This window comes from Ischnura elegans, chromosome 10, assembly GCF_921293095.1.
Source record: "Ischnura elegans chromosome 10, ioIscEleg1.1, whole genome shotgun sequence".
Taxonomy (NCBI): Eukaryota; Metazoa; Arthropoda; class Insecta; order Odonata; family Coenagrionidae; genus Ischnura; species Ischnura elegans.
This window is the reverse complement of record NC_060255.1, coordinates 91,069,530-91,091,934: the sequence shown is the minus strand read 5'-3', so window position 1 is coordinate 91,091,934 and position 22,405 is coordinate 91,069,530. Positions and strand designations below refer to the sequence as shown.

Sequence of the window (22,405 nt, the reverse complement as noted above, 5' to 3'; positions counted from 1 at the left end):
CCTCCTCCCTCCCGAAACGCTTGGAAGAAAAGGTAAATCTACTATAAAGCTATCCTTATTTTTATTGCGAATCCTGGATTCGAGGCAACAGTATGGGTCCTTAAGAAAATATTAAATATCAAATTCTAAACAAGAATCATGCTTGAAATCGTGAATGCCATTATATGATTCCTTGCTTAAACAATAATTTAATCTTTATATTCAGTCGCCAGAGATGAAATAATAGGAAAAACCACTGGCTTGATTGCATGTACGCTTACTAAATTTAAGTACACAAATATTGAGAAATTGGTCATTTCAGAACAAAATATAGCAGTCTTGAAATACTTACATTAAGCCGCATAACAAGACAATTTCAAAAGGATTGAAAATTGCACACGTGTCCATTCTCCGATTCGTAAAATACCCACCAACACAGCGGACATACTTTACCATACTTGTATCCGGTAAAAACTGTAATTTTTTGCCGCGCTGTCATGTGCTGCTACCTAGGTGTAGTAAAAAACCTAAGCTCGATTGAATTCGATTCTCTCATAACGATACCACGATACTATCGAGTCTCGGCATGTCGATTAGCTGACGTTCGAGTTTTGATCAAAACATTGGAAGGAAGGAAGGAAGGTGGACTGCCAGCTTAATCCGAGGAAAAGGGCATTTAAGAATATTTAACTCGCATTTGAGTTCTCTGGCTTATTATATCGTTGTTATACGTAAGCATATTTCCTAAAATCTTACTATACTGACTTTTACATCTGCAAGATTGTTGTCAATTAAATTTTTTCCATCTTCATAATTTGAAGAATGTAGTCTTTGTGAATTTAAAATTCTGTTCATAGTTGTTGATGATTAGTTATGAAATCGACCTTCTCAATTGATTTTCGAGTGAACTTTCCCACTTGCTTGTAGTTATATATAGGTCTTAATATGTCGACGTGTATATTTTTATTAATATTTATCTGTCAATTACTTTTTCAGGCGAATCTTCAAGGAAGGCACAATGGTAAGGCTGGATATTTTTTTGCAAGTGTTATTTTTGGCAATTCTTTGGTACCAAATTTTAATTCGTGTTTTCTTTCATAGGGTGAGAGAAAAGGAACTAACAAGTACTATCCTCCCGACTATGATCCGAAAATGGGTGGTCTTAATAAATTCAAGGGCACCCATGCTCTGCGTGAACGAGCGAGGAAGATTCATATGGGGATCCTAATTATTCGTTTCGAAATGCCATATAACATTTGGTGCAATGGCTGTGGCAACCATATAGGAATGGGAGTTAGGTAAGTTTTAGAAGGCTTTCCCTAGCTGCTTTGTAGTTATCATCGTTTTAAATGTCTGTCCTAAATTTCTCATGTAACTAAGTTTCTCTAGATATTGTATGTACAGTCAGCGTTTTAAAAATCGCTCTTCAGTAATTGTGAGGTGGAAATGTTCCACTTCTTTAGGTCTCCATCTAAGTATCCATTTCATTCCATTCAAATATTTCTGATGAACGGCAAATGCAAGAGAAAATGGATGTATCCCAATTAGAAATGTTCAACTGACCCAGAACTTAGTGAAAATGCCAGATTGCAAACTATAATGTAATTAATGTATTCGTTGGTGTTATGTGGAGCCTTTTTTTAATTTGTTAAATTATAGTCCTGAAGCCAACTCTTTGAAAAAATTCAGGCCAACCTTTTGGGTTGCCGTATTGTGCAAGGCAGTGGCGTAACTAGGAATATGCTTTCGGGGGAGAGGGTGGCCTGGGGTGGCGACCCCTCTCCCAGGTGACTGGGAAAATTTTTGAAAAATGACATGCCTGGAAAGACATTTTGCATCATTTTGACACTAAAAATTTAACTTAAAGCTGATGCAGTTATTAAATGTCGAAACAAGACAATAGTTTTAAATATTTACGTAATTTCTCCGAGGAAATGGGGGGTATCCCCCCATAGTTATGCCACTGATGCAAGGTTTTAGCCAGAAGGATTTAGAGGTCACGTATATTCACACAAGAAAAAAATCCTCCTCAACCTTCTTAAAAAATATCTATATTCAACCTTGTAGTGTCACGCATCAGCACTCCTAAGGAAGATAATTCCGTAAGGATTAAATTCTGCAACTCTGTCCTGCATTTTGAAGTTCAATAGGCATTTATAGTCCATGTCTTATCCTTTTCATTGACAAATACTTCAAGGGCCAATATCAAGAGTCAGTGTTAAATGCTTTTAAAGTAATAACTTTTACAACTGAGAAGATTTTATTTATAATTTAAATGTTGTATTTGTGTTAATTTACTTATGCCTAATATAAATTGTTCTTTATGGTTCTTTCTCAATAGGTATAATGCTGAGAAAAAGAAGGTGGGAATGTATTACTCTACACCCATCTACATATTCAAGATGAAATGCCACCTGTGTGACAATCACTTTGAAATACAAACAGATCCTGCTGTAAGTTAACTAAGAATTAGAAATTCAAGTTTAAAAGTATAACTCTTCATTTTTTGTAATGCTATTATAAAATACTTTTAACTTAAGTTAATGAAGACCAGGATGAGAGTGTGGATTCACACAACTCCCTTTTCAGATCTGTTTAGCGTGGCCATTGCGTTTATCATAACAGGCTGAGCCTCTCATATCAGTCTTAGTTTGATTATTATATGTGATATCTTTATTGGCTTTGAAGTTTCTGCAATCTGTTTTTGACTTCCCCATTCTGCTTTAAGGATTACTGCTGCGTAATTTTATGATTTTCAGCCCATGTCTCTCCTCTTGTTCTGTAGTCAAAACATCTGAAAATCAATAACTTGGTGGCAGAAATTCCAAAAGGACAATAGATTATAAAGATCACTTTCACGAGACTACTTGTTATGAATTTGAATGGGAGAATCGTTTCTGATGTGAATTTTTTCACTATTCTACCCACAGAATTTGGACTATGTGATAATGAGTGGGGCAAGAAGGCAGGAAGGAAGATGGGATCCAACGGAAAATGGCCAAGTTGTTGCCACAGAAAAAGCTGTTGGGCGGAAGTTGGCCACGGATGCTATGTTCTCACTGGAGCACACGGAAAGTGACCAGCAGAAAGGAAAGACAAGTGTTCCTCTGCTGAGGCAATTGCAGTTGTTCAGGGAGACCTGTTGGGAGGATGATTATTCTGCCAACTGCGCGCTGAGGCAAAAATTTAGGGTAAGGAACTAATGTCTGTGTTTTTGAGAATGGTTCACTCACCCAAAGAGAAAAAATTTGGGAGCCCTCAAAGCCCCCCTTCTCCCATCCCACATAGCAGAAATATGTCTCTGAGACGTCTCGAATATCGCATGTTACGTTTCAGAGACATTCTGAGAGCTTCAGAGACTTCTCTGAGATGTCACTATGTCCAAAAAAATTGTATCTGAGATGTCTCATGAGAGTTTGTTCTATGGTATGCTTAAAATGTAGGCAAAAAATAATTAAATGCAAATTATACAGTTATGGCCTACTTATCTCGATCATTTTTAGCAACAAATTTTGATAGATGACCTTTTGTAATATAAGAAACCCATATTAACCCTTTCGAGAAAGCGGAGTTTTCGTCTTAGCATGACTGAGCCCCAAGAGACTCTTCTTTCTCGGGGTACGGAGCATTTTTGGAGGACATTCGCTAGAAAGGGTCTCGCTGAACCCTTTTTGACCCCTCCACGCATTATCTCGGACTCCAAGAGTAGTTGTGCTCCCTCATTTCCGGGTTTACGACCATACCTGTGGCATTGGTTTGAGGTCAACTTATGTATTGCTTATATGTATTTAGCAAATGGATAATTGTTGCTTGCACGTAAATTGCAGACTTTGAATTGAATTCCTCATTTTTTTCTGAGCATTGTCAAATTTTAAACGAAGTTCTAAGGCAAATATTTACGCATTTAATGCAGCAACAACCTCCATGCTGATGTTTATACATAACTCGAGATATAAGTTAATATTTATCATAGAATTTTGTTTAAAAATTGTAAACGCTGCTCATAAGACAAATAATTCAATTCTTAGTTTATTTTTCTTGAGAAATGAACAAATATTTATTTCGAAACCTGACTGGATAAACAGTTGTGTGACCGCTGTCCCTTACCGCTAAGCGGGGTTATAAAAGACGAGGGGTCCGGGTACCTGCTCCCGAATTCCGAGGGTAAATCCTAAACCCCGCAGGGCTGGGTCCCGAGACAAATGCCCCGTTTACACCACGATCGTCGCGACGTTGAACGCAACCACTGCACGTTTACACGTCTAAAAGTTACGATCGTAACTCAGTGCTGCCCTCGTTGTGGAATTGTGTCAGATAACAACTGACAACGACACTGCGTGAGAAAAGTGAAATCCTGGAAATTAAGAAGCAAAAGAATATTAATGTTTTCATGTGCTAAAACTGAAGCTAGACCGAACTGTCGGTAAAACGTTAAAGAATGTAGGTTTCTTTATGGGAATCTGTCCAAAGTTTAGCAATATTTATGCGGTTATGACAGTAGATATGTCTCCTTGCTACGTTCCAAATTGTAATATTTTGCCAACTGGTCACTTTATTATAATATCGACTCAATCCGGATTTAACGTGTCCAAAATAATTTTTTCAAATTAAATAATTACGATTTATTTATCTCTTTGTCTGATTACAACACTTCATATATTCTTTCCCTAGTTAATTTGAAAATTCTTGCACGACCAAGGATCCTCCAACAAAGGCATATTCCTCTACAAAATTATCAATTAATATTTAGATTGTTCCTATCTCCTTTATTAGTAACTTTTAATGGATCCCGTCATAGCTATATAAATCCTCACCTGCTTGTTTTTAAGTACCATAGAGCAAATTATGTCTTCAACTCCCAGCTATGATGAGATAAAACTAAAACTAGTCATAACAGTCCGTGAAGTCTTTAAGAAACTAGATTCTTCGAGAGAATATGTCAAAACATTCAAGAATATTCACGCATTAAAGACAGTACATATTGCTGTTATAATTTAACTAGAAAAGGCTTAGATTTCGGCTTGATTCGGCACAAGTATTGATATCTCCACGTCCTCATCTAAATGTTATGGTTATTTCTGGCGAATTTTATTGTGAAATCCTTTAAACAATGATTTAATTGGTTAACATTTTGTGCATGCTTGTTATTTTCCATCATCTGTGAAGTATAATGTAAGGATACATGGTTATGGGTTAACCTGTAAATAAAGAAATGCATAAAACTGGTATAGTATAGAATATCCGATATCATTTGGTAAATAGAACATCAGAAAAAACTTTCCCATCACCTCCTTCCATTACCTGCTCAATAATGTCTTCATTCGTTGCCATATATCTTTGATATATTAGAGTTATTTATGAAATATCAATTACTGTATCAAGATTGCAACGGCGTGAAAGAATCGTATATGCATCGATCTTCATTTCGATCTCTTTTTTCTTGGCACACTAGCGCTAACCATCGTAAGTTCGGCAGTGTTAGGTACTAAGGCCTACGATGGTAACTATGCGCGTCTACACGACGTTTTGAGGTTACGATTGTACGGATCAACGTCCCGACGATCGTTGTGTAAACGGGGCAAAAGTCGACGTATACCCGCGACCGTCCTAAAAGGGGGAGAGCTAGAAAACGTATATATACGGCTTTCGTTTTCCTGGCTAGGAAAATCTCACACGCAAATATACGGCCGTTGTCTCCCGGGTTAGGAAACGTCCACACGTATATATACGTGTATAGTAGGGAAAAGGTTAAATGTCATGATTTTAATAATCACAACTGCAGAATTGCACGGATAAATATATATGGAAGGCATTGATGGCGTTTAAATACGTTTTTTTTTTTAATTCCTGAACGTCTCACGATTACATCTCTGAGAGGTTCATTGCTATGTGAGATGGCTACATGCCTGAGGCGGAGGTGGAGAAAATTCCCACTTGCATGTAGTGCCATCTTTCATCTAAAATCCCTTAAGTTGTGACATTCCCATTCCTATCTACCTCCCAAATTCTTGGGCGGATTGCTGACATAAGTGTGGTTGAAATGTAGTGCTGTGTGAGTCTCATCTTTGCGGTCAAGATGAGATTTTTCACCTCTCAGAACGGTTGGGATTCTCGGCGTGGCAAGTGTCTCACCCATTTGAAACTTCTCAACACAAGTTGAGACTTTTGGGCAAGGCAGAAATTTCAAATAAAAATCTCCTTCAGTCAACAATAGAGTTTACCATTGTGTCTTTTACAACATTTATGCATTTATTCACACAATGAAAATAATTCATTTATTAAGTCATCCTATACATCAAATTTCCTCATGCATGTATATGATGTTTGTAGAGCATCCACCTAAAACTCCTTTTCCCTATCTCTATGCATAATCTATAATTTTAATGTTGAAGTGTAGGTTATAAAATTGATTTGCAAATTTTTATGACGTTTCGGTTTATTTAAAAACCATCATAAGGGCCTTAAATGAAAATGAGTCGATAATTTTGATTCATACCCAAAATAAAGGGTGACAGCAATTTTTTCTCCATGACATTCTTAACCCATACCAAATTAACTGAGAATTTCAATGAAGTATTACGTCTCAAACTTAATTTAAAAATTTACCTTTCTTTTGTGTTTGGTTGCAGTTTTTTCCCAGATTTCTGGTGTTAGACTTTAAATTTATAATGGGGTATTTCCATTGATTTTTTCACATCTCTTTTTAGGAGAAGAAGAAGGAGCTCAAGTCTGAGTCAGAGATTGATGAAGCCCTGCTGGCAAAGTCGTCATTGGCAATAAAATTAGTCCCAGAATCAGAAGAAGACAAGCGATTGGCAACTCTTTTCACCCTCAAGCCCTCTCAGAGTAAGATGTCAATGACATAATTCAGAAATTCTGAAAAAAGATCTTTCAGTACTTCGCTGTTTTGTTGTCAATTTGCTTAAAAAATGCGGGATTATTGAACCATCGAAAAGGGAAATGCATTTCGGAATATTAGTCTTAACTAACTAGAAATTTTCTGGTACCGTTTTTAATTTAGTTAATTAAAACAACTAGTCCAATAAATACTAATTTTTGTATTAGCCATTTGAGTTGACTAGGACAAATTCCTTTATTTTGATTTTCATGAGATTGAGTCATTAATAATGTTTGTTTTCCATAAAGCTTGCACCATTATTAAAAAACTTGCTTGTTCATGAATTATATTGTTAATGGTCTAGAGAATGGTAACCAAACTGATGCCATATACATCGACTTTACAAAAGCTTTTGATCAGGTCAATCATGACATCTTGCTGCACAAACTTGTGCTCCTTGGGATTGATGGTCGTTTGCTTAATTGGTTCCTAAGTTATCTGGTCGATCGAAAGCAATTAGTTAAATTTAAGGGTATCACTTCCCCTGCTTTCAAGGCAAGTTCAGGAGTACCACAAGGGTCCCACCTTGGGCCACTGGTGTTTCTGATATTTAACAATGACTTAAGCCGTGTGATCTCTCCTTTACCACATCTTATGTATGCTGATGATGTAAAGATATTTCATACAGTACAAAACATCAACGATTGTCAGACTCCAAATTTTTCCTTACTGAATATATCTGATTGGTGTGTCAATAACTTAATGTCAATCAACACCCAGAAATTTAATATTATCTTATTTCACCATAAAAAACTCCTATTTTATTTAATTACTCTCTAAATAGTACTTCAATCACAAATACACAGGTTCTTAAAGACATAGGTGTTTTTCTTGACCAGTCACTTACTTTTAACTATCACATAAGGGAAATTACATCTTAAGTCTTTTCATATGCTTGGTTTCATTGTTCGTCTGACAAAAAAAGACTAAGGATATTAGCATATTAAGGACCCTATATACTTCCTTAATACAACCTACCCTTGAATTTAACTCTATTATCTGGTCTCCCTATATAAAAAACCAAATTAATCATGTAGACAGAGTTCAAAAGAAGCTCCTAAGGGTAGTCAATTTTTATGCTGGTCTTCCTACTATTGATGTTCATATAAGCAGACACTGGAAATTTTAGACTTGCACCCATTAAGAGTCCACCGCCAGCTTGCTTATTTGCTATTGCTCTGCAGGCTCTGTAATAACAAAATCAATAGTCCATCCCTTATACATCTTTTATCCTTCGATACTACCCTCAATTTCACGAGGAAAACCAAACTTTTCTATTTAAAATTTTGCTGTAGAAATTTCACATTCAATGCACCCATTATCAGACTTATGCGCACATATAACTTAGTTGAATCAACAGTAGATATTCATTCTGACTCTTGTTTTTATCTTCAAAAAAACAATGTGTGGCAAAATTGATGTCTTTTTATTATGCAGATTCCATCTCATTTAGTTAAATAATTTGAGTGTATTTTTTAACGTGATTTTAATCATATGTTATATTATAACTTTTTATATTGATCACATGTTATCTTTTGCTACCTTTTACTTTTTTTAACCTGTTCAATAATGCTTTTAATGTTTGTACGCTTTACTTTTTATATTGATTACATGTGATCTTTCGCTACCTTTTACTTTATTTAACGTGTTAAATAATGCGTTTAATGTTTGTACGCTTTACTTTTTATATTATCAAATGTTATCTTTTGCTACGCTACTTTTTTTAATATGTTAAATAATGCTTATTAATGTTTGTATGCTTCTTATATGTTTATTTTATAACTTTTTATATTGATCTCATGTTACCTTTTGCTACCCTTTACTTTATTGATTTGTTAAATAATGCTTATTAATGTTAATGTGCTTCTTATATATACCTAATTATGTAACACTATGTCTATAAGCTTATTAATGTAACACTATGTCTATACATATGCTTATTAATGTAACACTTTTTCTGTACATTGGGTTAACACCCGTAAGAATAAACAATTATTTATATATTTTCACTATATTCACAGGTATCTCTGAGAGACAGTCGCAGACGTGGCAAGAAATTTGTGATCAGCCCGTGCTCCCAAGTGTAACGTCGTCTTTGATTAATTACTCGAAGAAATCTCAAGGTCCCGCGCTGAGTCGTTCATCCCTCGGGATAGCTATCAAAAGAGAAATTTACGGTGAACCATCGACGAGTGAATCCTCTTCGAAAGAGAAAAATTCGACTAGTCCAAGGCCTTCTTCCAGTAACGAAACTAATGAACTGCCTGTTGAGAAAAAAGTTGCACTCGTATCGTATGATTGCGAGTCTAGTTCCGGAGAAGAGAAAGAGTGATACGAACTTGTTATTTATTTCTTACCATGTATTTTTTGTATATATAAAATGTATTTATTATTCATTGAAAATAAATAAGCTATATTTTTAACTCGGGATTTTCATTCGTCTCCCGCCTGCAATACAAATATTGAACGCGTAATGGGTGATCTTGACTAATTTCTTCTGAATATCTCATAAATCGATGTAACATTTCGTATATTTTGAATAATATTTTCTTCGGTGATCAGCGTTGATTTACCTCACTTTCACCGCTTAGGAACCCTTCTCTTTTGAGTAATCTCAAGCTGAACTCGCGTTTACAAATTCAGCATTTTGAGCATGCGTACTTAAAATTTAAGTTTCGATTTATGTTTCATGTAGCTGCTGCATTGTGCTGCCATCTTGAATGGGGCTCGAATACGGGGAAATGTTGATTTGGTCTCTGTACATCAGTGGCCGACTTTAATTGAAGTAATTATATAAATTTGCTACTACTCTCAAGATGGATAAGCGCAAGTTATCGTAAGTGAATATTTACTCTTTGGTAAAGCCGCTCCCATAAAATATTAATGCTGATGACCTGCGAACGTATGTTTGACGTTAAAGGTTATTTGCTAATATTTTTGTTATTTTGATGTGTTTCACGTGTTACTCATGGTTATAAGATGCTAAATTCAGTATATTTCATAAGCGCTGTAGGGAAGCAGCAATGCTTAAAATTGAGGCATTGTTCTATTTGTCTACTAATGATGTAGTATTGAACACGTTTTTAACTATTGTGATATCCGCAACCTTTGTGAGTTTCGCTTTCTTTTGTGAGGCATGTAATTGGTGGTAATCTTCGTGTTCCATTAATGGACCTTATTTCTGTATATTGTCATTTTTGATCGATAATGTCTCCACAATGGTAAGGTGTAATGGTTGTACAAAATGTTATGTATAATTAGCTCTAAATATAGTTTGTGTAAGTTGCTTCTATCAAATGGCAGTCAAGCTCGTCTAATGCATTTGGGTTACTATTTCAGAACATCTGGAGACACCTTGTACCAGATATTAGGTCTACCCAAAACTGCGACGGCAGATGACGTTAAGAAAACTTATCGAAAATTAGCTCTCAAGTATCATCCAGATAAGAATCCGAACAATCCGGATGCGGCCGAGAAGGTATGTGTAAATGTGTGTCGTCACATGAGGAGTGAATGTGATCCATTGGTTGAAAAATATGAAAGAGTGTTTCGTTCGTTAGTATCGATGAACTGATGTTGTTTAAATTTGTTGCTCGTGTTGAATACTCTTTGATTTAAAGATGGTTTAAGTTGATGACTTTCCATCGCTTTAGAATTACTGCGTTTTCCTGAAATGTAGCTCGTGCGCATTTTTTATTATTCCGATCAATTGCTGCTGTTCTGATCCGATGCTGTTGCAGATGTATGCTTATCCTCCTCTCTCTTCTTCCCATGACTTTCAGTCGCATACTTGTTCACTTTCATTTTATGATTGTATAAGAAATTGCTACTATAGTCACCCTGCATGTAACTTCCCGATAACAAATTTCAAGCCAGAAAGAAGTGGTAAAGTTTGATCCTTGCGGTTGGAACTGAAATTAACACAAATTCTTAAGTTGGTGTGAAGGATCGTTTGGTTGACAATCAGTTGCCATTCGCGTTATGAATGACAATGTTTTTAATCCATCCAACTTGAAAATGTGGTCATGAGTGGTTCATCTCATCACTGCCAAACTATGATGAATAAAGGAAGACATCAGATTTATTTTTGGTAATTTGCTTTGTGTTTTTAAGGAAAAGACACAGTCAAGTAGAATTATGCTAAAAATTAGTTGCTTAAAATAGTCATAGATGATTTAAGCATTTCCTGTGTTACACATAATGGTAGTGCCTTACTAGCTGTTTGAAACGTTGCCTATTATAATCAGACTGTGATCACACCAAACTACTGCCAGCCCAATCTACTCCTGTTTTTTACCTAGTTGATGGAATGGAGGATGCTGTCGTTGTATAATCTTTGTAGCATAGGGTATGCAGAGGTGTGGCTACTGCAGGCCAAACGAAAGTGTGTTATGAGGCCCGAAAACTAAAGGAAAAGTCCCCTTTAGAGGGTAGTAAGACTGGGATTCCATTCAATTACACTTTTGCCATTACACACGGGGACCACTGAAAAGCAGCCGCACCACTTTGTCCTGTTTCGAATTAATATCTACCTTCCTTGCACCACTTTTCCTGTGACCTGCAAATGTTTCTAGTTAAAGGTTATTGACGCATTGCTCTGATTAAAATCGCCCAATCTGCCCCAAGTCTTTTGCAGAAAAATAATGGTGGGACCTTAATTTTGAGATATACATTGATACCATCATCAGCATAAAATGTTATGCAGCTCCAAAAATCTGTAGCTTAGTAGGACTTAAACGCATTCAAAATTTTGATGGCACAAGTCAACACTGTGCGCTACCTTTTTTCTGGAAATGTGGCTAGTCTGCCACCCCTCCGTGTACATATTCCATAAGTGAGTGGACCATTAGTTTGAGAGATCAAAAAATATTAGGGAATCTCCCCTAAAATTACAAAAGAAAATTAATAAGAAGTTGGTGATAAGTTTTTGAAAAAAAATCCTTTGTTAATTATCTTGATAGCCTTGTACAAATGGACTCCAATTCAATTGCCAAATTATCTCTTGAATGTTAATGGTATCGCCATACTTGATTGTAAAATCTACCCCACCAACTATGAAACATATAGAGTATTTCCACAATTGTTAAAAACGGAAAAAATATTTTAGGCGTAAAAACTGCTTGTTAAAATGTTCACCCCGTGCATTTCATCCTCATATATGACAACAGTAGTAAAAAAATCATGTAGAAGATGTAGTGCTGAAATAAATAGTTACCATCTCCATCTTTTGGTGACATTTTGGTGTAACCTTGCCTGCCATCACTGCCAGCTGCTGTAAGCTTTATTTTCCTTCACTTGGTATAATTGTCATGGGGAAAGCATCGTAAGAAGTTAATATAAAGTTATTAAAATTTGTATCATTACTTTAGGTAAATTCATGACAGTCTTCAATAAAATTAATTCAAAAAAACAGAGGGTGAAATAAAATTCCTTCGTATCGTAGTGCATAATGTGCATAAAAATGATAAGATTATAAATTGTATTAGTAATAACAGATAAAATTAATAATTAATAAATCAAATACCCAAATGCTTTGTCAAAATGTCTTTGTTATAAGGTTTTCATGCTTTGATAGAAAATGTAAACAACCCGTGTAAACTTGTGTGTAACTTCAAGGCATGATTTTGCTCATTCAATAGCAATCAGAAAATATGTAAACTTATTGGTTTATAATGTTTGCTGTGTGAAACAAAAAAATTAACTACCTTGAATGACTTTTAAGGTATAAACAGGGTTTACATTGGTCAAGGAAATAAATATCTGGGCAGCAAGTCTGCTAAATGTCAGGGAAAAACTTCAGAAGTGCAGAGAAAAGGTGAAAATAGTAATAGATTGCACAGAGAATTGGTGCATTTGAGCTGCAATTTGGGCATATGGTTTTATTTGCTTTAAGAAAATAAAGGATCATAAGGTGAAGACAAGATTATGGGTGCAAAATGTACCTGATCTGTATGTCAATAAGGGCTTAGTTAGCAACTAAGGGGGCTGCGGAAACAAGTGCAAACAATGGCAGTTTGCTACGAAAATGGCAAGCGAAGAATAATTTTCATTTTTTGTGATGTTTTTTGATAGTCTCGGATTTTTAAACAAAGACTGCTTTGATATTAAATTTTATTTTTGTATTTTGACTAAAATGTGATTTGACTTGAGTAAATACATTTTATTTCAATATGTTCTTGCTGCATTTCCGAGGAAAGCCCTATAAACAAGCACTTTTCCATTGATTTACAGTCAGGGAAATAAAAAAATGGACAATTACTCATTGTTCAGCTCTGACTACTCATTGCAGTCAATCCACTGTTGTAAAATGATTCTAAGGCTTTATTTTTCAGTCTTCAAACACCGTGAAATGAACCTGTGAATAGAACCTGTAGGATTGCTAACTAAAGAGTTCCCAGTCCAACCATGGGTAATGTTTGTGGACACCCATGTTAAAACGTAGACATACAGAATCTTTTTATCCCATCGTAGGGAAAAGCACAAATGGCATTGGAAAAGTACCTAACTGGCAACCCTTATCGAGTCATATGGATTCGCTAATGGCCCTGCTGTTTTTTTTGCCATTTGTTCAAAGTTGCAAAAAATTTATTAAATGCTTATCAGTTATTTACAGCATTTTCAGAGCAAAACCTGTCCAGGTTTGGGGCAGAATTAAGAGCTGCCAGAACATCCTCAAATTGAGTTTTTGAGTTCAGCTTAAACAAGAAAAATGGCTTTCGAGTGACGAGCTTTCAAGAAATTTGTGATAGAGGTGAAGCAATGGTTGGAAAATAAATTATCGTCAAAGGGTTTCCCACAAAACACCACAATATTGCTAACATTGATCATACCATATGGGTGGCAATGCTGCAAGGGCATAAATAGATGGGACACAGTAGCGATTGGCCTACCTTCCTAGGATAATTTATACCATTTTTCCCTAATTTGCTTTCAAAATATCGGCTAAGATTTTGAACACTTATTTAGACTTTAGAGGTCCTGCCAAGGAATTTTGATGTATCACTTTCTAATTCTAAAGTAAAATATATCAATGGTGCCTATTTTCCATATTTTTATCTATTCTCTACATTAAATACAACAAAACACCGTGTAATCTTTTGTGGTGGGGTAAAGAATCATTGGAGAGTTTTAAGGGATATGAATCGCATGTTTTCATCTTCGGGGATCTAACACCTTTATTATGGTACATATGATTGAGCTTAGGAAGTCTCCTGCATCTGGAGACTAGCAAGTTCCTTATATTGCGTGTGTCAAAAATCTTTGAAAGATATATTTCCCTCTGAAATGGAAATTGTCTATGATGTTGAAAATGCAATTTATTTTTAAGTTATGTTGGATGTCTAATTGTGTTAATCACATATTGGTTGTTTTTTTCAGTTCAAGGAAGTGAACAGAGCTCACAGCATTCTCTCTGATCTGACAAAAAGGAACATATATGACAATTACGGATCTCTTGGTTTGTACATAGCTGAGCAGTTTGGAGAAGAAAATGTAAATGCCTATTTCCTTGTCACTTCTGGATGGTGCAAGGTTAGTTCAATATGTGTATGATACTTGCAATTGCTGAAGAAATTTATTTTCTTTGATTCCCAAACCACCGAATACAGCTCATGTTGGCCATTTTACATCGGGGTATTCAACAAATTTAATAATTAAACGCACACACGAACAACCATGCCCTGGAAAGGGAAAACCTACCCAGGCGGGACTCGAACCCGCGACCTCTTGTTTGGCAGGCGAGGACGTTACCCCGCCGCCACCGAGGCCGGCAATTTTTGTTAGATACAAAATAGACTTAAATCATCTATCCATTTGTGATTTATTTATGGTTCAAGATTTATCCCTTTTCATTGCCTTTTTTATGTTTCTACTGGTTATCTCTTCAAACAATCTTATCATGTACTTATAGCTTGGTCCAAATTACTAGCCCTCTTTTATGATGATAGCTGATTATCTCTTCTCTTATGACCCTTTGACTTTGAGAAGACATTTTTTTATTTTGGATTTGTTTTCATTTATTTTTATTTATAGTTATTTTTCGGCTTGATATAAGGTGATAATACTTTTTGATCACAAAACTTGTCACTTAAGTGTGACATTAACCCATCTTATCAAAATGTTGATTGTCGTTAAAATATCCTCATTATTTTACGTAGGAACAAGGTCTATTTCATCTCAATGATGTGTGAGTCAGTTTTCCATTCAGTTCGGCAACATTCCATTTTGCCATTCATGAGGAAATAACTCCTTCAGATATTTACTAGTAATGAAACACTTCTTCATCTGCAGTTTCCAAAAAAAATATTTTTAGGCCTTTTAATGTGCAGTACCATTTTCCATGTGGAAGAATTCATTTTCTCCTTCATTGTTGAGTAAATCTGCTCTATCGTTATCATTCTTGTTAGCTCTAAATAAAACATCAATATCACGTAAATGCCTCTAACCCCTGTGATTCATTCGTTTCAAGTTTTAGTGTGTGGTTTTTGTCCTTAGTTTGTGTATAAATTAGATGTGGGTGCAACGTGTCAGTATAGGAATTAGATTCCATTGGTGAAATGTTTCTTAATTCAGTCATTTTCGTAAAATTATGAATGAACTTCTGCAATTATGAGCAATAATTTTATTTCCATAAAAACTTCAGTGTAATTGAACCTTTTTCAATTAGTCAGTCATCGATTTCATTTTTGTGTTCATTGACATTATTTTAAAATTCATTGAAAGACTAGAGATCAAACTAAGGACACATTCATTGAATGCAAAAATGGGCCTCTTAGCCTGGATTTACATAATATTAGAGCCCCACTATATTTCCAGGTCTGATAGAAGCGATAAATTGAGAGAGATGTTTTGTTGAACAGACAGATATGCGAATTCCTTTTTCCCCTGAACCATAAAGGACTTTAATAAATGCCAGTCGTAATCTTGTTAGAGCATTTCATTTTATGTGCAAATGGCTGGTGTCCTAACCAAGGGCGTACCCATGATCAAAACTAGAGTGGGGCATGCCATGGTTGTTCAAGTTGTGACACAGAAAAGGCTATGAAACCAATATTTCAAGAAAATTATAAATTTTTTTAAATTTATCCTGCTCGGAAAAAATATTTTTATTTTAATTATGTATATGTTTTATACAAATATCACTTCAATAATTCATAGTGTCCAGCAATATCTGGTGGAAATGTTTTATATCCATGAGAATAAACTAAAATGGTAAACTGCCACACAATTTTATTTACTTAAGTACAGACCCGGCTTTGACAAGTAGTGTCATTATCAAGGTATAAATTTGGCCGTACAATCTGAAGAAAATAATTCCCAAAGACAAAGCTAGAGTCGCCTTCTATACCCCGGCAACATTGGAGAAATGATTATGTAACTCTAAGGACATGTATGACCAAGAAAACAAAAGTGGTACAGTAGACTCTCGTTAATACGAACAACGTTATTACGAAGTTCTCGTTATTACAAAGCAAATCGTTGGTCCCGACGAAAAGGCCTATCCAAGCTATAGGATAAGAAACGTTATTACGAAATTTTTGTTTTTACAAAATTACGAACCTCAGTCCCGGTCCCGGCGGATACAAAATGAACTTTATTACGAAGTTCCACGCATAACCTATGGCATTTAGATGTATATTCACTACGCTATGTTTTAATAATCACGCCATGTTTAAGTTCTCCTCGTGTACTGTGATCAAGACCGTCATTTATGGTTCTTTCTTCACCATACGCGCAACGTCATATAATAAGCTTCATTCCTGGGGAATCATGGTGACAGACTCATAGCTCGTAAATTTGATGTTAAATTAGTTCTCTTCCTACGCACATTCGATTTACGAACTTTCAGAGATGCCAGCATTCAAAAATTTCAAATTTCGAATTTGGCGCCTTTTAATTTGACCGTTGCTACGTGGTGCGGCGTAGAGAAAATCGTACTCTGGACATAATCTGAACAAAGTATCATTGAATCCGGTGTGAAGTTAGAGACTGTTCAGCGATTTGCCCGTTGTTCCTTGCCGTGGAGAGCGATTTTTTTCGGCTCCGGCTGCGTTGCACGCCCAGCTAGATCAGTTCGTCACAATCGTGTGTTAGCGCACAATTGTTATGAAGTGTTGCATTCTGCAGGATAACCGTACTCCTCGATGCCTTGCATACAGTCCGGCCAGCGAGAGTTGTTCGATGACGGCACAATATGAGGTGCGGATAACCCTTCGCCAGCACGGTTTGCAGCCAATCGCTGTCCCCCAAACGCACCTCACACCATCGCCAAGTCATACAACGTTGTCAAATGCATAAAGAGCAGCGAAATAAGCCTGATCCACTAAAACATGCCCTTTATTTGAATCCCCAAAACAAGTGATTCTTCCACTGGGTCCATCACGATCGTCGTTCTTTCCGTCTCCTTTCTTCACGGAGCCCTTTATAGACGTTTCACTTTCATACCTGGCAACGCTACCCCGACCTAGACTATTCTGCCTGTCATCGGACAACTCTCGGCGGGCGGACCGTAAGTTTATCAATTTAGGAACAAGGTCTTGGAACGCATCTAGTTCGTAAATCGGACTTAATGTACTCGGGAGGATATCAACCCTCGACTACGTCATGCCGCATGCCGAAACTGAAACGACTTTTCCTGTTTATATATATTTCCGCGTAATTTAATCACGTTTATCACATACAGTTTTTTTCGACGATTTCTAAAAGAAGCGTTCATACGAACTTCGTTATTACGAACCTCCAGTTTTTTGGTCCCGTGAACTTCGTAATAACGAGAATATACTGTGTATACTTGTTAAAGTGTAATAATTGTGATATTCATTGTGTAGGACAGACTGGGAGGAGATTTAAAGATAGAGTGATTGAACACAGGAACAGTTTTATCAATAATGATGAAAAATCGTGTTTTGCTAAATATTTGAACTATTGTAAACATTTTAGTAACTTTGATTTTGGTATTTTACGTTGCATAGGCTAAGGGCAAAAGCTGGACTTTTTCGAGAAATTTGAAATTGTTAACAGCCCGCATAATCTTTGTAACGATGAAGTGTATTCTACCCAATCGCCTCTTTTAACCCTGAACATTCCTCCCCACTCTGTGAATACATAGATTTTTTTAATTTCTAACCTTCACCAACACCCGCTCCTCTCCTGGTTGCTACGACTTCTCGTCCTACCTCCCCCATTCACTGCCTTTACATAATCCCTCATCCCCCCCCTCCTTCAAAGACCTTCCCTATTACTCACCTTTTTGTCAAACTGTCTCCCCCCTCCCTTGCTATCCTTTCCACCCCACCCTTCTCTTGCTGGACAGTATATATAGAACTAGGAAGGCCAAATTGGTACCTTGATATTGACACTACATGTCGAAACCAGGTTGGTACTTAAGTAAATAAAATTATGTGGATGTTTACCATCTTAGTTTATTCTCATAAATATCACTTTTCTTGGATTTAAAGAAAAATTGTTCAAAAATTTCGCTATGAATTAAATTTAATTCTGGTTCTAGAAGGGGGCACCTGCCCCCCGAGGGGTACACCCATGGTCCTTACACCCCCTGCCACACGCCTTTTAGGCTGCTTGCGGGGTAGTATGTAGATGTACTAGTTCAAAATACATAGACATTGTGAAAACATAATTTGAAGAGAGATGAATCAGTTCCCAGGTGCAAGGCCCAAAATGTTGTGTGGAAACTTGAGACCAATGAATTTCAATTGCCAAAGTATCAACAGAGGTGTGGGAACATTGCAAGCAGATTCACAAAGCATACCCAACTGAATTGATGGGCCATTTTGCACGGGGCACGTCGTTGTGCAATCTGGCGTGGGTACGAAGGCGCATTTAAAGTGGTGAATTGCTAGAATGCATTTGAAAATGCATGGATGCGAGACGGCAGAATAGCCTCTGCTCTAATTCCAAGCTCGCATTCTCGCAAATTCATCATGTTTTCAATGCTAACGTGTGCAATGACTTGCCCCCTGTAAAACAGCCTTAAAAGTGGTGCAACTTCTGAGGGTACTCCTGCTACATGCTAGTTGATTGTTAGGGCAGTTTTACACGGGGTGCGAAATTGCACAGGCTAGAACTTCCTTAGTTTCTAAAATGGCGTGGAATTGCACAAATGCATGAATGAAATTAGAACGGCCATCTCACATCCACGCAGTCTCGCATTTGTTCTAGCAATTCACCACTTTATACAATGCAATGTTGACTGCACCTTTGTACACCCATCATATTGTGTGTCCCGTGTAATACTTTCATAGACAGCATTGTGATAAGTCTCTCATACTCCTCGCCTGTAATTTTAGACCTGCCTCCCAATGCCCAAGTTATCTAAAATCTACCTGAACTGGATCGGATTCTTCAGAGTAAGCCACCTATTTGCCTGTGTTTATTGTGGTATATTATTGTTACTTTGTGTGTAGGTTCTTTTTCTTCTAAAGTCACTCCATTTATACATGGTATATGGTATTAATGTATATTTTAATTTTTTGGACAAATAGTCTGTTAGGGAAATAAGCATGCCTCATATTTTGCCCAATTACCCGTTGGCTCCAAATACTTGTACTGTAGTCTTATGGAGTTGTATTCTTGTTTGACAGGCCCTCATAATATTCTGTGGCATTATAACGGGCTGTTATTTCTGCTGCTGTTTCTGTTGCTGCTGCAACTTCTGCTGCGGAAAATGTAAACCTCGGCCACCTGAAGAATCTGGGGATTACCACACCCTTCATGTGAGTGTTTTCAAGTCAAGTGCATTTTGGAAATCAATCTAATTAGTAGGTTTATAGATGTTACATATATATAATATTGACTGTAGCAGAAAATGTTATGGGGCTCTCACCTAAAAGGATTTTTTTAATGCCAGACATAACAAAATTGGGATAAGCATGCTATGCATCATGCTTGTTTTGAATTAATTATTCTAAGGGATTTAAAATCATGTGAATGGCTCTAATTATACTCTGTATATCCATTAATATGACATTTTAATTTAACAATGATTTCACTTGTGAAGCACCAGCGTTGTGTTTTTATTAGTGAAATAATTGAGGTAAAAGGGTTCTGCAGTTATGTGATTAGGTTATCCTCGTCATATAAATTCTCAGTTACCCCGCTGAAAGTTCCATGGTCACTTCCAAGCTTCTTTGTCACCTTTGAAGTATTTAGATAATCTTTAAGACGTAGGTATTTTTAGATTGAAAGAAAAGTTTGTGAATTGTCTCGATGTGATGTTGTGTGAAGAAGTTAGTGGGGAGGCACTTTCATGGTATCACTTGCCTTTGAAGGAAAGGCATCTGGTTTTATAGATATCATTTATGAGGTATTTGTTTTCTGTAAAGGCCGCTACACCTGTTGAATGATCATGCCAATAAACTCATTCCCCATGTATAATGGAAAAATGGAAAATTAAAAGAATTGCCTAAAAAAATTACTGAAAGCTGATGCTACACCTTCATCGCCTTGAAAATCATTCGCCTTGACCAGGATTTGAACCGAGATTTCCAGTGGAGTACTTAAGCCAGTTAAGCTACCGAGGCATCATTCACCCCTGTGGAAATTTGAGGACTAAACCAGACAAGGTGTCGTGGACTGATGAGCATATGATGCCACAAGCAGTGCAAATCGTGCGCACAGCACCAAAGCCCAAACTTTGACCACATAGAGGTGGTCTCTCTTGACTAATTTAAGAATACCGGGACTAACCTCAGTAATAACTTTACAGGAGTTACCCACAATGCACAAATTGTGCGAAAAATCCACAGAGAAAATTTCATTCGCCTAGACCAGGATTCATACCCGGATCCCCCAATTTCCAGTCGAGTGCTTTAGCCAGTTAAGCTTTAAAATTTCTCTGATGGAGGGATATCTTCCCAGAATATTTTGTTACTCGCTACTAGCCATTCGAATTCATCTGCTTATCTGTGGCAGCGTTGCATAGAAATGAGTGGGTAAGTTACTCTTCTCTTGGGACAAAAAATTTTGCATCGCATTCATATGGTTGCTCTTCACCCAAGGCATATATATATAAGGCATATGCAATACACAATAGCATCAGTTCCAAACTTCATCTAGCAAGAGTAGTTACATACTATCCAGTGAGGGTTGACATCAAACCAGCGAGTGTTTTCTGTGTGGGGTTAAAGTTAGGTTTCATTTTTATTAGTTTTATTTTTATTCGTCTTCAGACCACGGCCATTCCGAAGCAGCAAATGAGAACTTTAAAACATTGAAGGACTGAAAATAAATGAAGAAGTAGAAAAGTGTTGTGGAATCTCAATCTATCATATTTCAAGGGGCTGGACAAAAAAAATGAATGTGGGAAAACAATCAATGTGGGAATACTCAACTAGGTTGCCTAGGTTTTCGGAAAAAATGTGGCATCAACTTCCGAGAAGTTCAGCTGTGAGGATATCGAGTTTTGCCTGGATGCTAAGTCTCCAGCGTATTTTGCCAATTATTTCCATACTTAAATAATGTCAGAAATATGTCGTGTTTGGTCTTATTTTTTTTTTAATTATTCACACATTTCTAATATATCAATATAGTAAAGGTGTATTATCAATTGCCAAAAGTCAATGTTGTCTACATTATGATGGAGTACTGAATGGTTGAGGCCTTGACTTTGTAGGTATCCATTATAAGGGTAGGAAAGAATAACAACTTCACTTTTCTACAAACACACTTATATTGTCATCAACTAGTTTCCAGACAAGGAAAGATTGCCAATGACTATCTTCTTTTCTCTTTTCACTCCCCCTCCTAGACATTCCACTACTACACACTGAAAAATCCCATTGACGTCAACCCACGGCTTAGCACTAAACCCTTTCCCACACATCCCCCCCCCCCTTTTGCATCCTTCCCTCGCTTCAACACTGACTGACCTTTCCTTCCCCCCCTCGACCATAACCACCACCGGGCTGGGTATAAAGCTAAGCAAGAAAATATCCTGTAACACTAATCTTGATATTAATACAGTGTATCGAAACTAGTTTACGACAATATCTGTTTGTTTGTAGTAAAGCAAAGTTGTTATTTTTTCCTAACCTTATTATGATGGAGGTTGAGTTGGTTTGGAACTGATATGTATGGAAAAGTAATGAAAATGTCGATAGAATTTATGTGATGATGGTGTGGAATTATGTGCATTTTATTTTCTGAAATGGCTGAATTACAATTTTCAAATATGAATGGTGACTTTACCTCAGTTAAGAGTGTATTTAACTCCTATTGGGCTGAGTATCTGTTGGATTGCATGGCAAATTTCATGATGCTGTATTCTCAATGGTTAATCGTGATAATTAATGGTGATGAACAACAAGTGATCTTAAAAAATTATTTATGAGTGTATAAGTGAGCGTTTGTTGTTTCACACTGTTGCAACTACTATAAAATGCTTTGCATGTGCTTATTAATGTCACATCGAAAACATGAATTCCGTGAAGATTCTGTTAATTTCTACATGTGATTTAGTTATAATACGTAGTACTAGCAAGCGATATAATTGCCTGTGTATATTAAAGAAGC

At 36.5% G+C, this 22,405-nt stretch overlaps 2 protein-coding genes across 4 annotated transcripts in view; both read left to right on the top strand.

Moving 5' to 3' along the window:
• Positions 1-669: 669 nt before the first annotated feature.
• Positions 670-9,310, top strand: LOC124167001 (coiled-coil domain-containing protein 130 homolog). The gene is made up of 7 exons (XM_046544760.1): positions 670-710; positions 976-1,000; positions 1,081-1,277; positions 2,321-2,432; positions 2,910-3,170; positions 6,687-6,825; positions 8,899-9,310. The coding sequence occupies exons 2-7, from the start codon at positions 998-1,000 to the stop codon at positions 9,207-9,209; spliced, it is 1,023 nt and encodes a 340-aa protein (XP_046400716.1). The 5' UTR covers positions 670-710; positions 976-997; the 3' UTR covers positions 9,210-9,310.
• An 85-nt stretch (positions 9,311-9,395) lies between these two features.
• Positions 9,396-22,405, top strand: part of LOC124167000 (dnaJ homolog subfamily C member 5) — a 30,068-nt gene continuing 17,058 nt past the window's right edge. Inside the window, exons 1-5 of one of the 3 annotated variants that reach the window (XM_046544757.1) lie at positions 9,396-9,485; positions 9,573-9,713; positions 10,217-10,355; positions 14,255-14,407; positions 19,477-19,608. In XM_046544757.1, the coding sequence (XP_046400713.1) occupies positions 9,694-9,713; positions 10,217-10,355; positions 14,255-14,407; positions 19,477-19,608 (444 nt within the window). In that variant the 5' untranslated portion in view covers positions 9,396-9,485; positions 9,573-9,693. The remainder of the gene's footprint in view (positions 9,486-9,572; positions 9,714-10,216; positions 10,356-14,254; positions 14,408-19,476; positions 19,609-22,405) is intronic. The other 2 variants (XM_046544758.1, XM_046544759.1) reach the window with 2 other exon arrangements.

Bases quoted from the DNA above. Each gene is read 5' to 3' on its own strand.
- LOC124167001 (XM_046544760.1), top strand. The intron at 2,433-2,909 runs GTAAGTTAACTA...TTCTACCCACAG, and splicing joins AAATACAAACAGATCCTGCT to AATTTGGACTATGTGATAAT. The intron at 6,826-8,898 runs GTAAGATGTCAA...CTATATTCACAG, and splicing joins CACCCTCAAGCCCTCTCAGA to GTATCTCTGAGAGACAGTCG.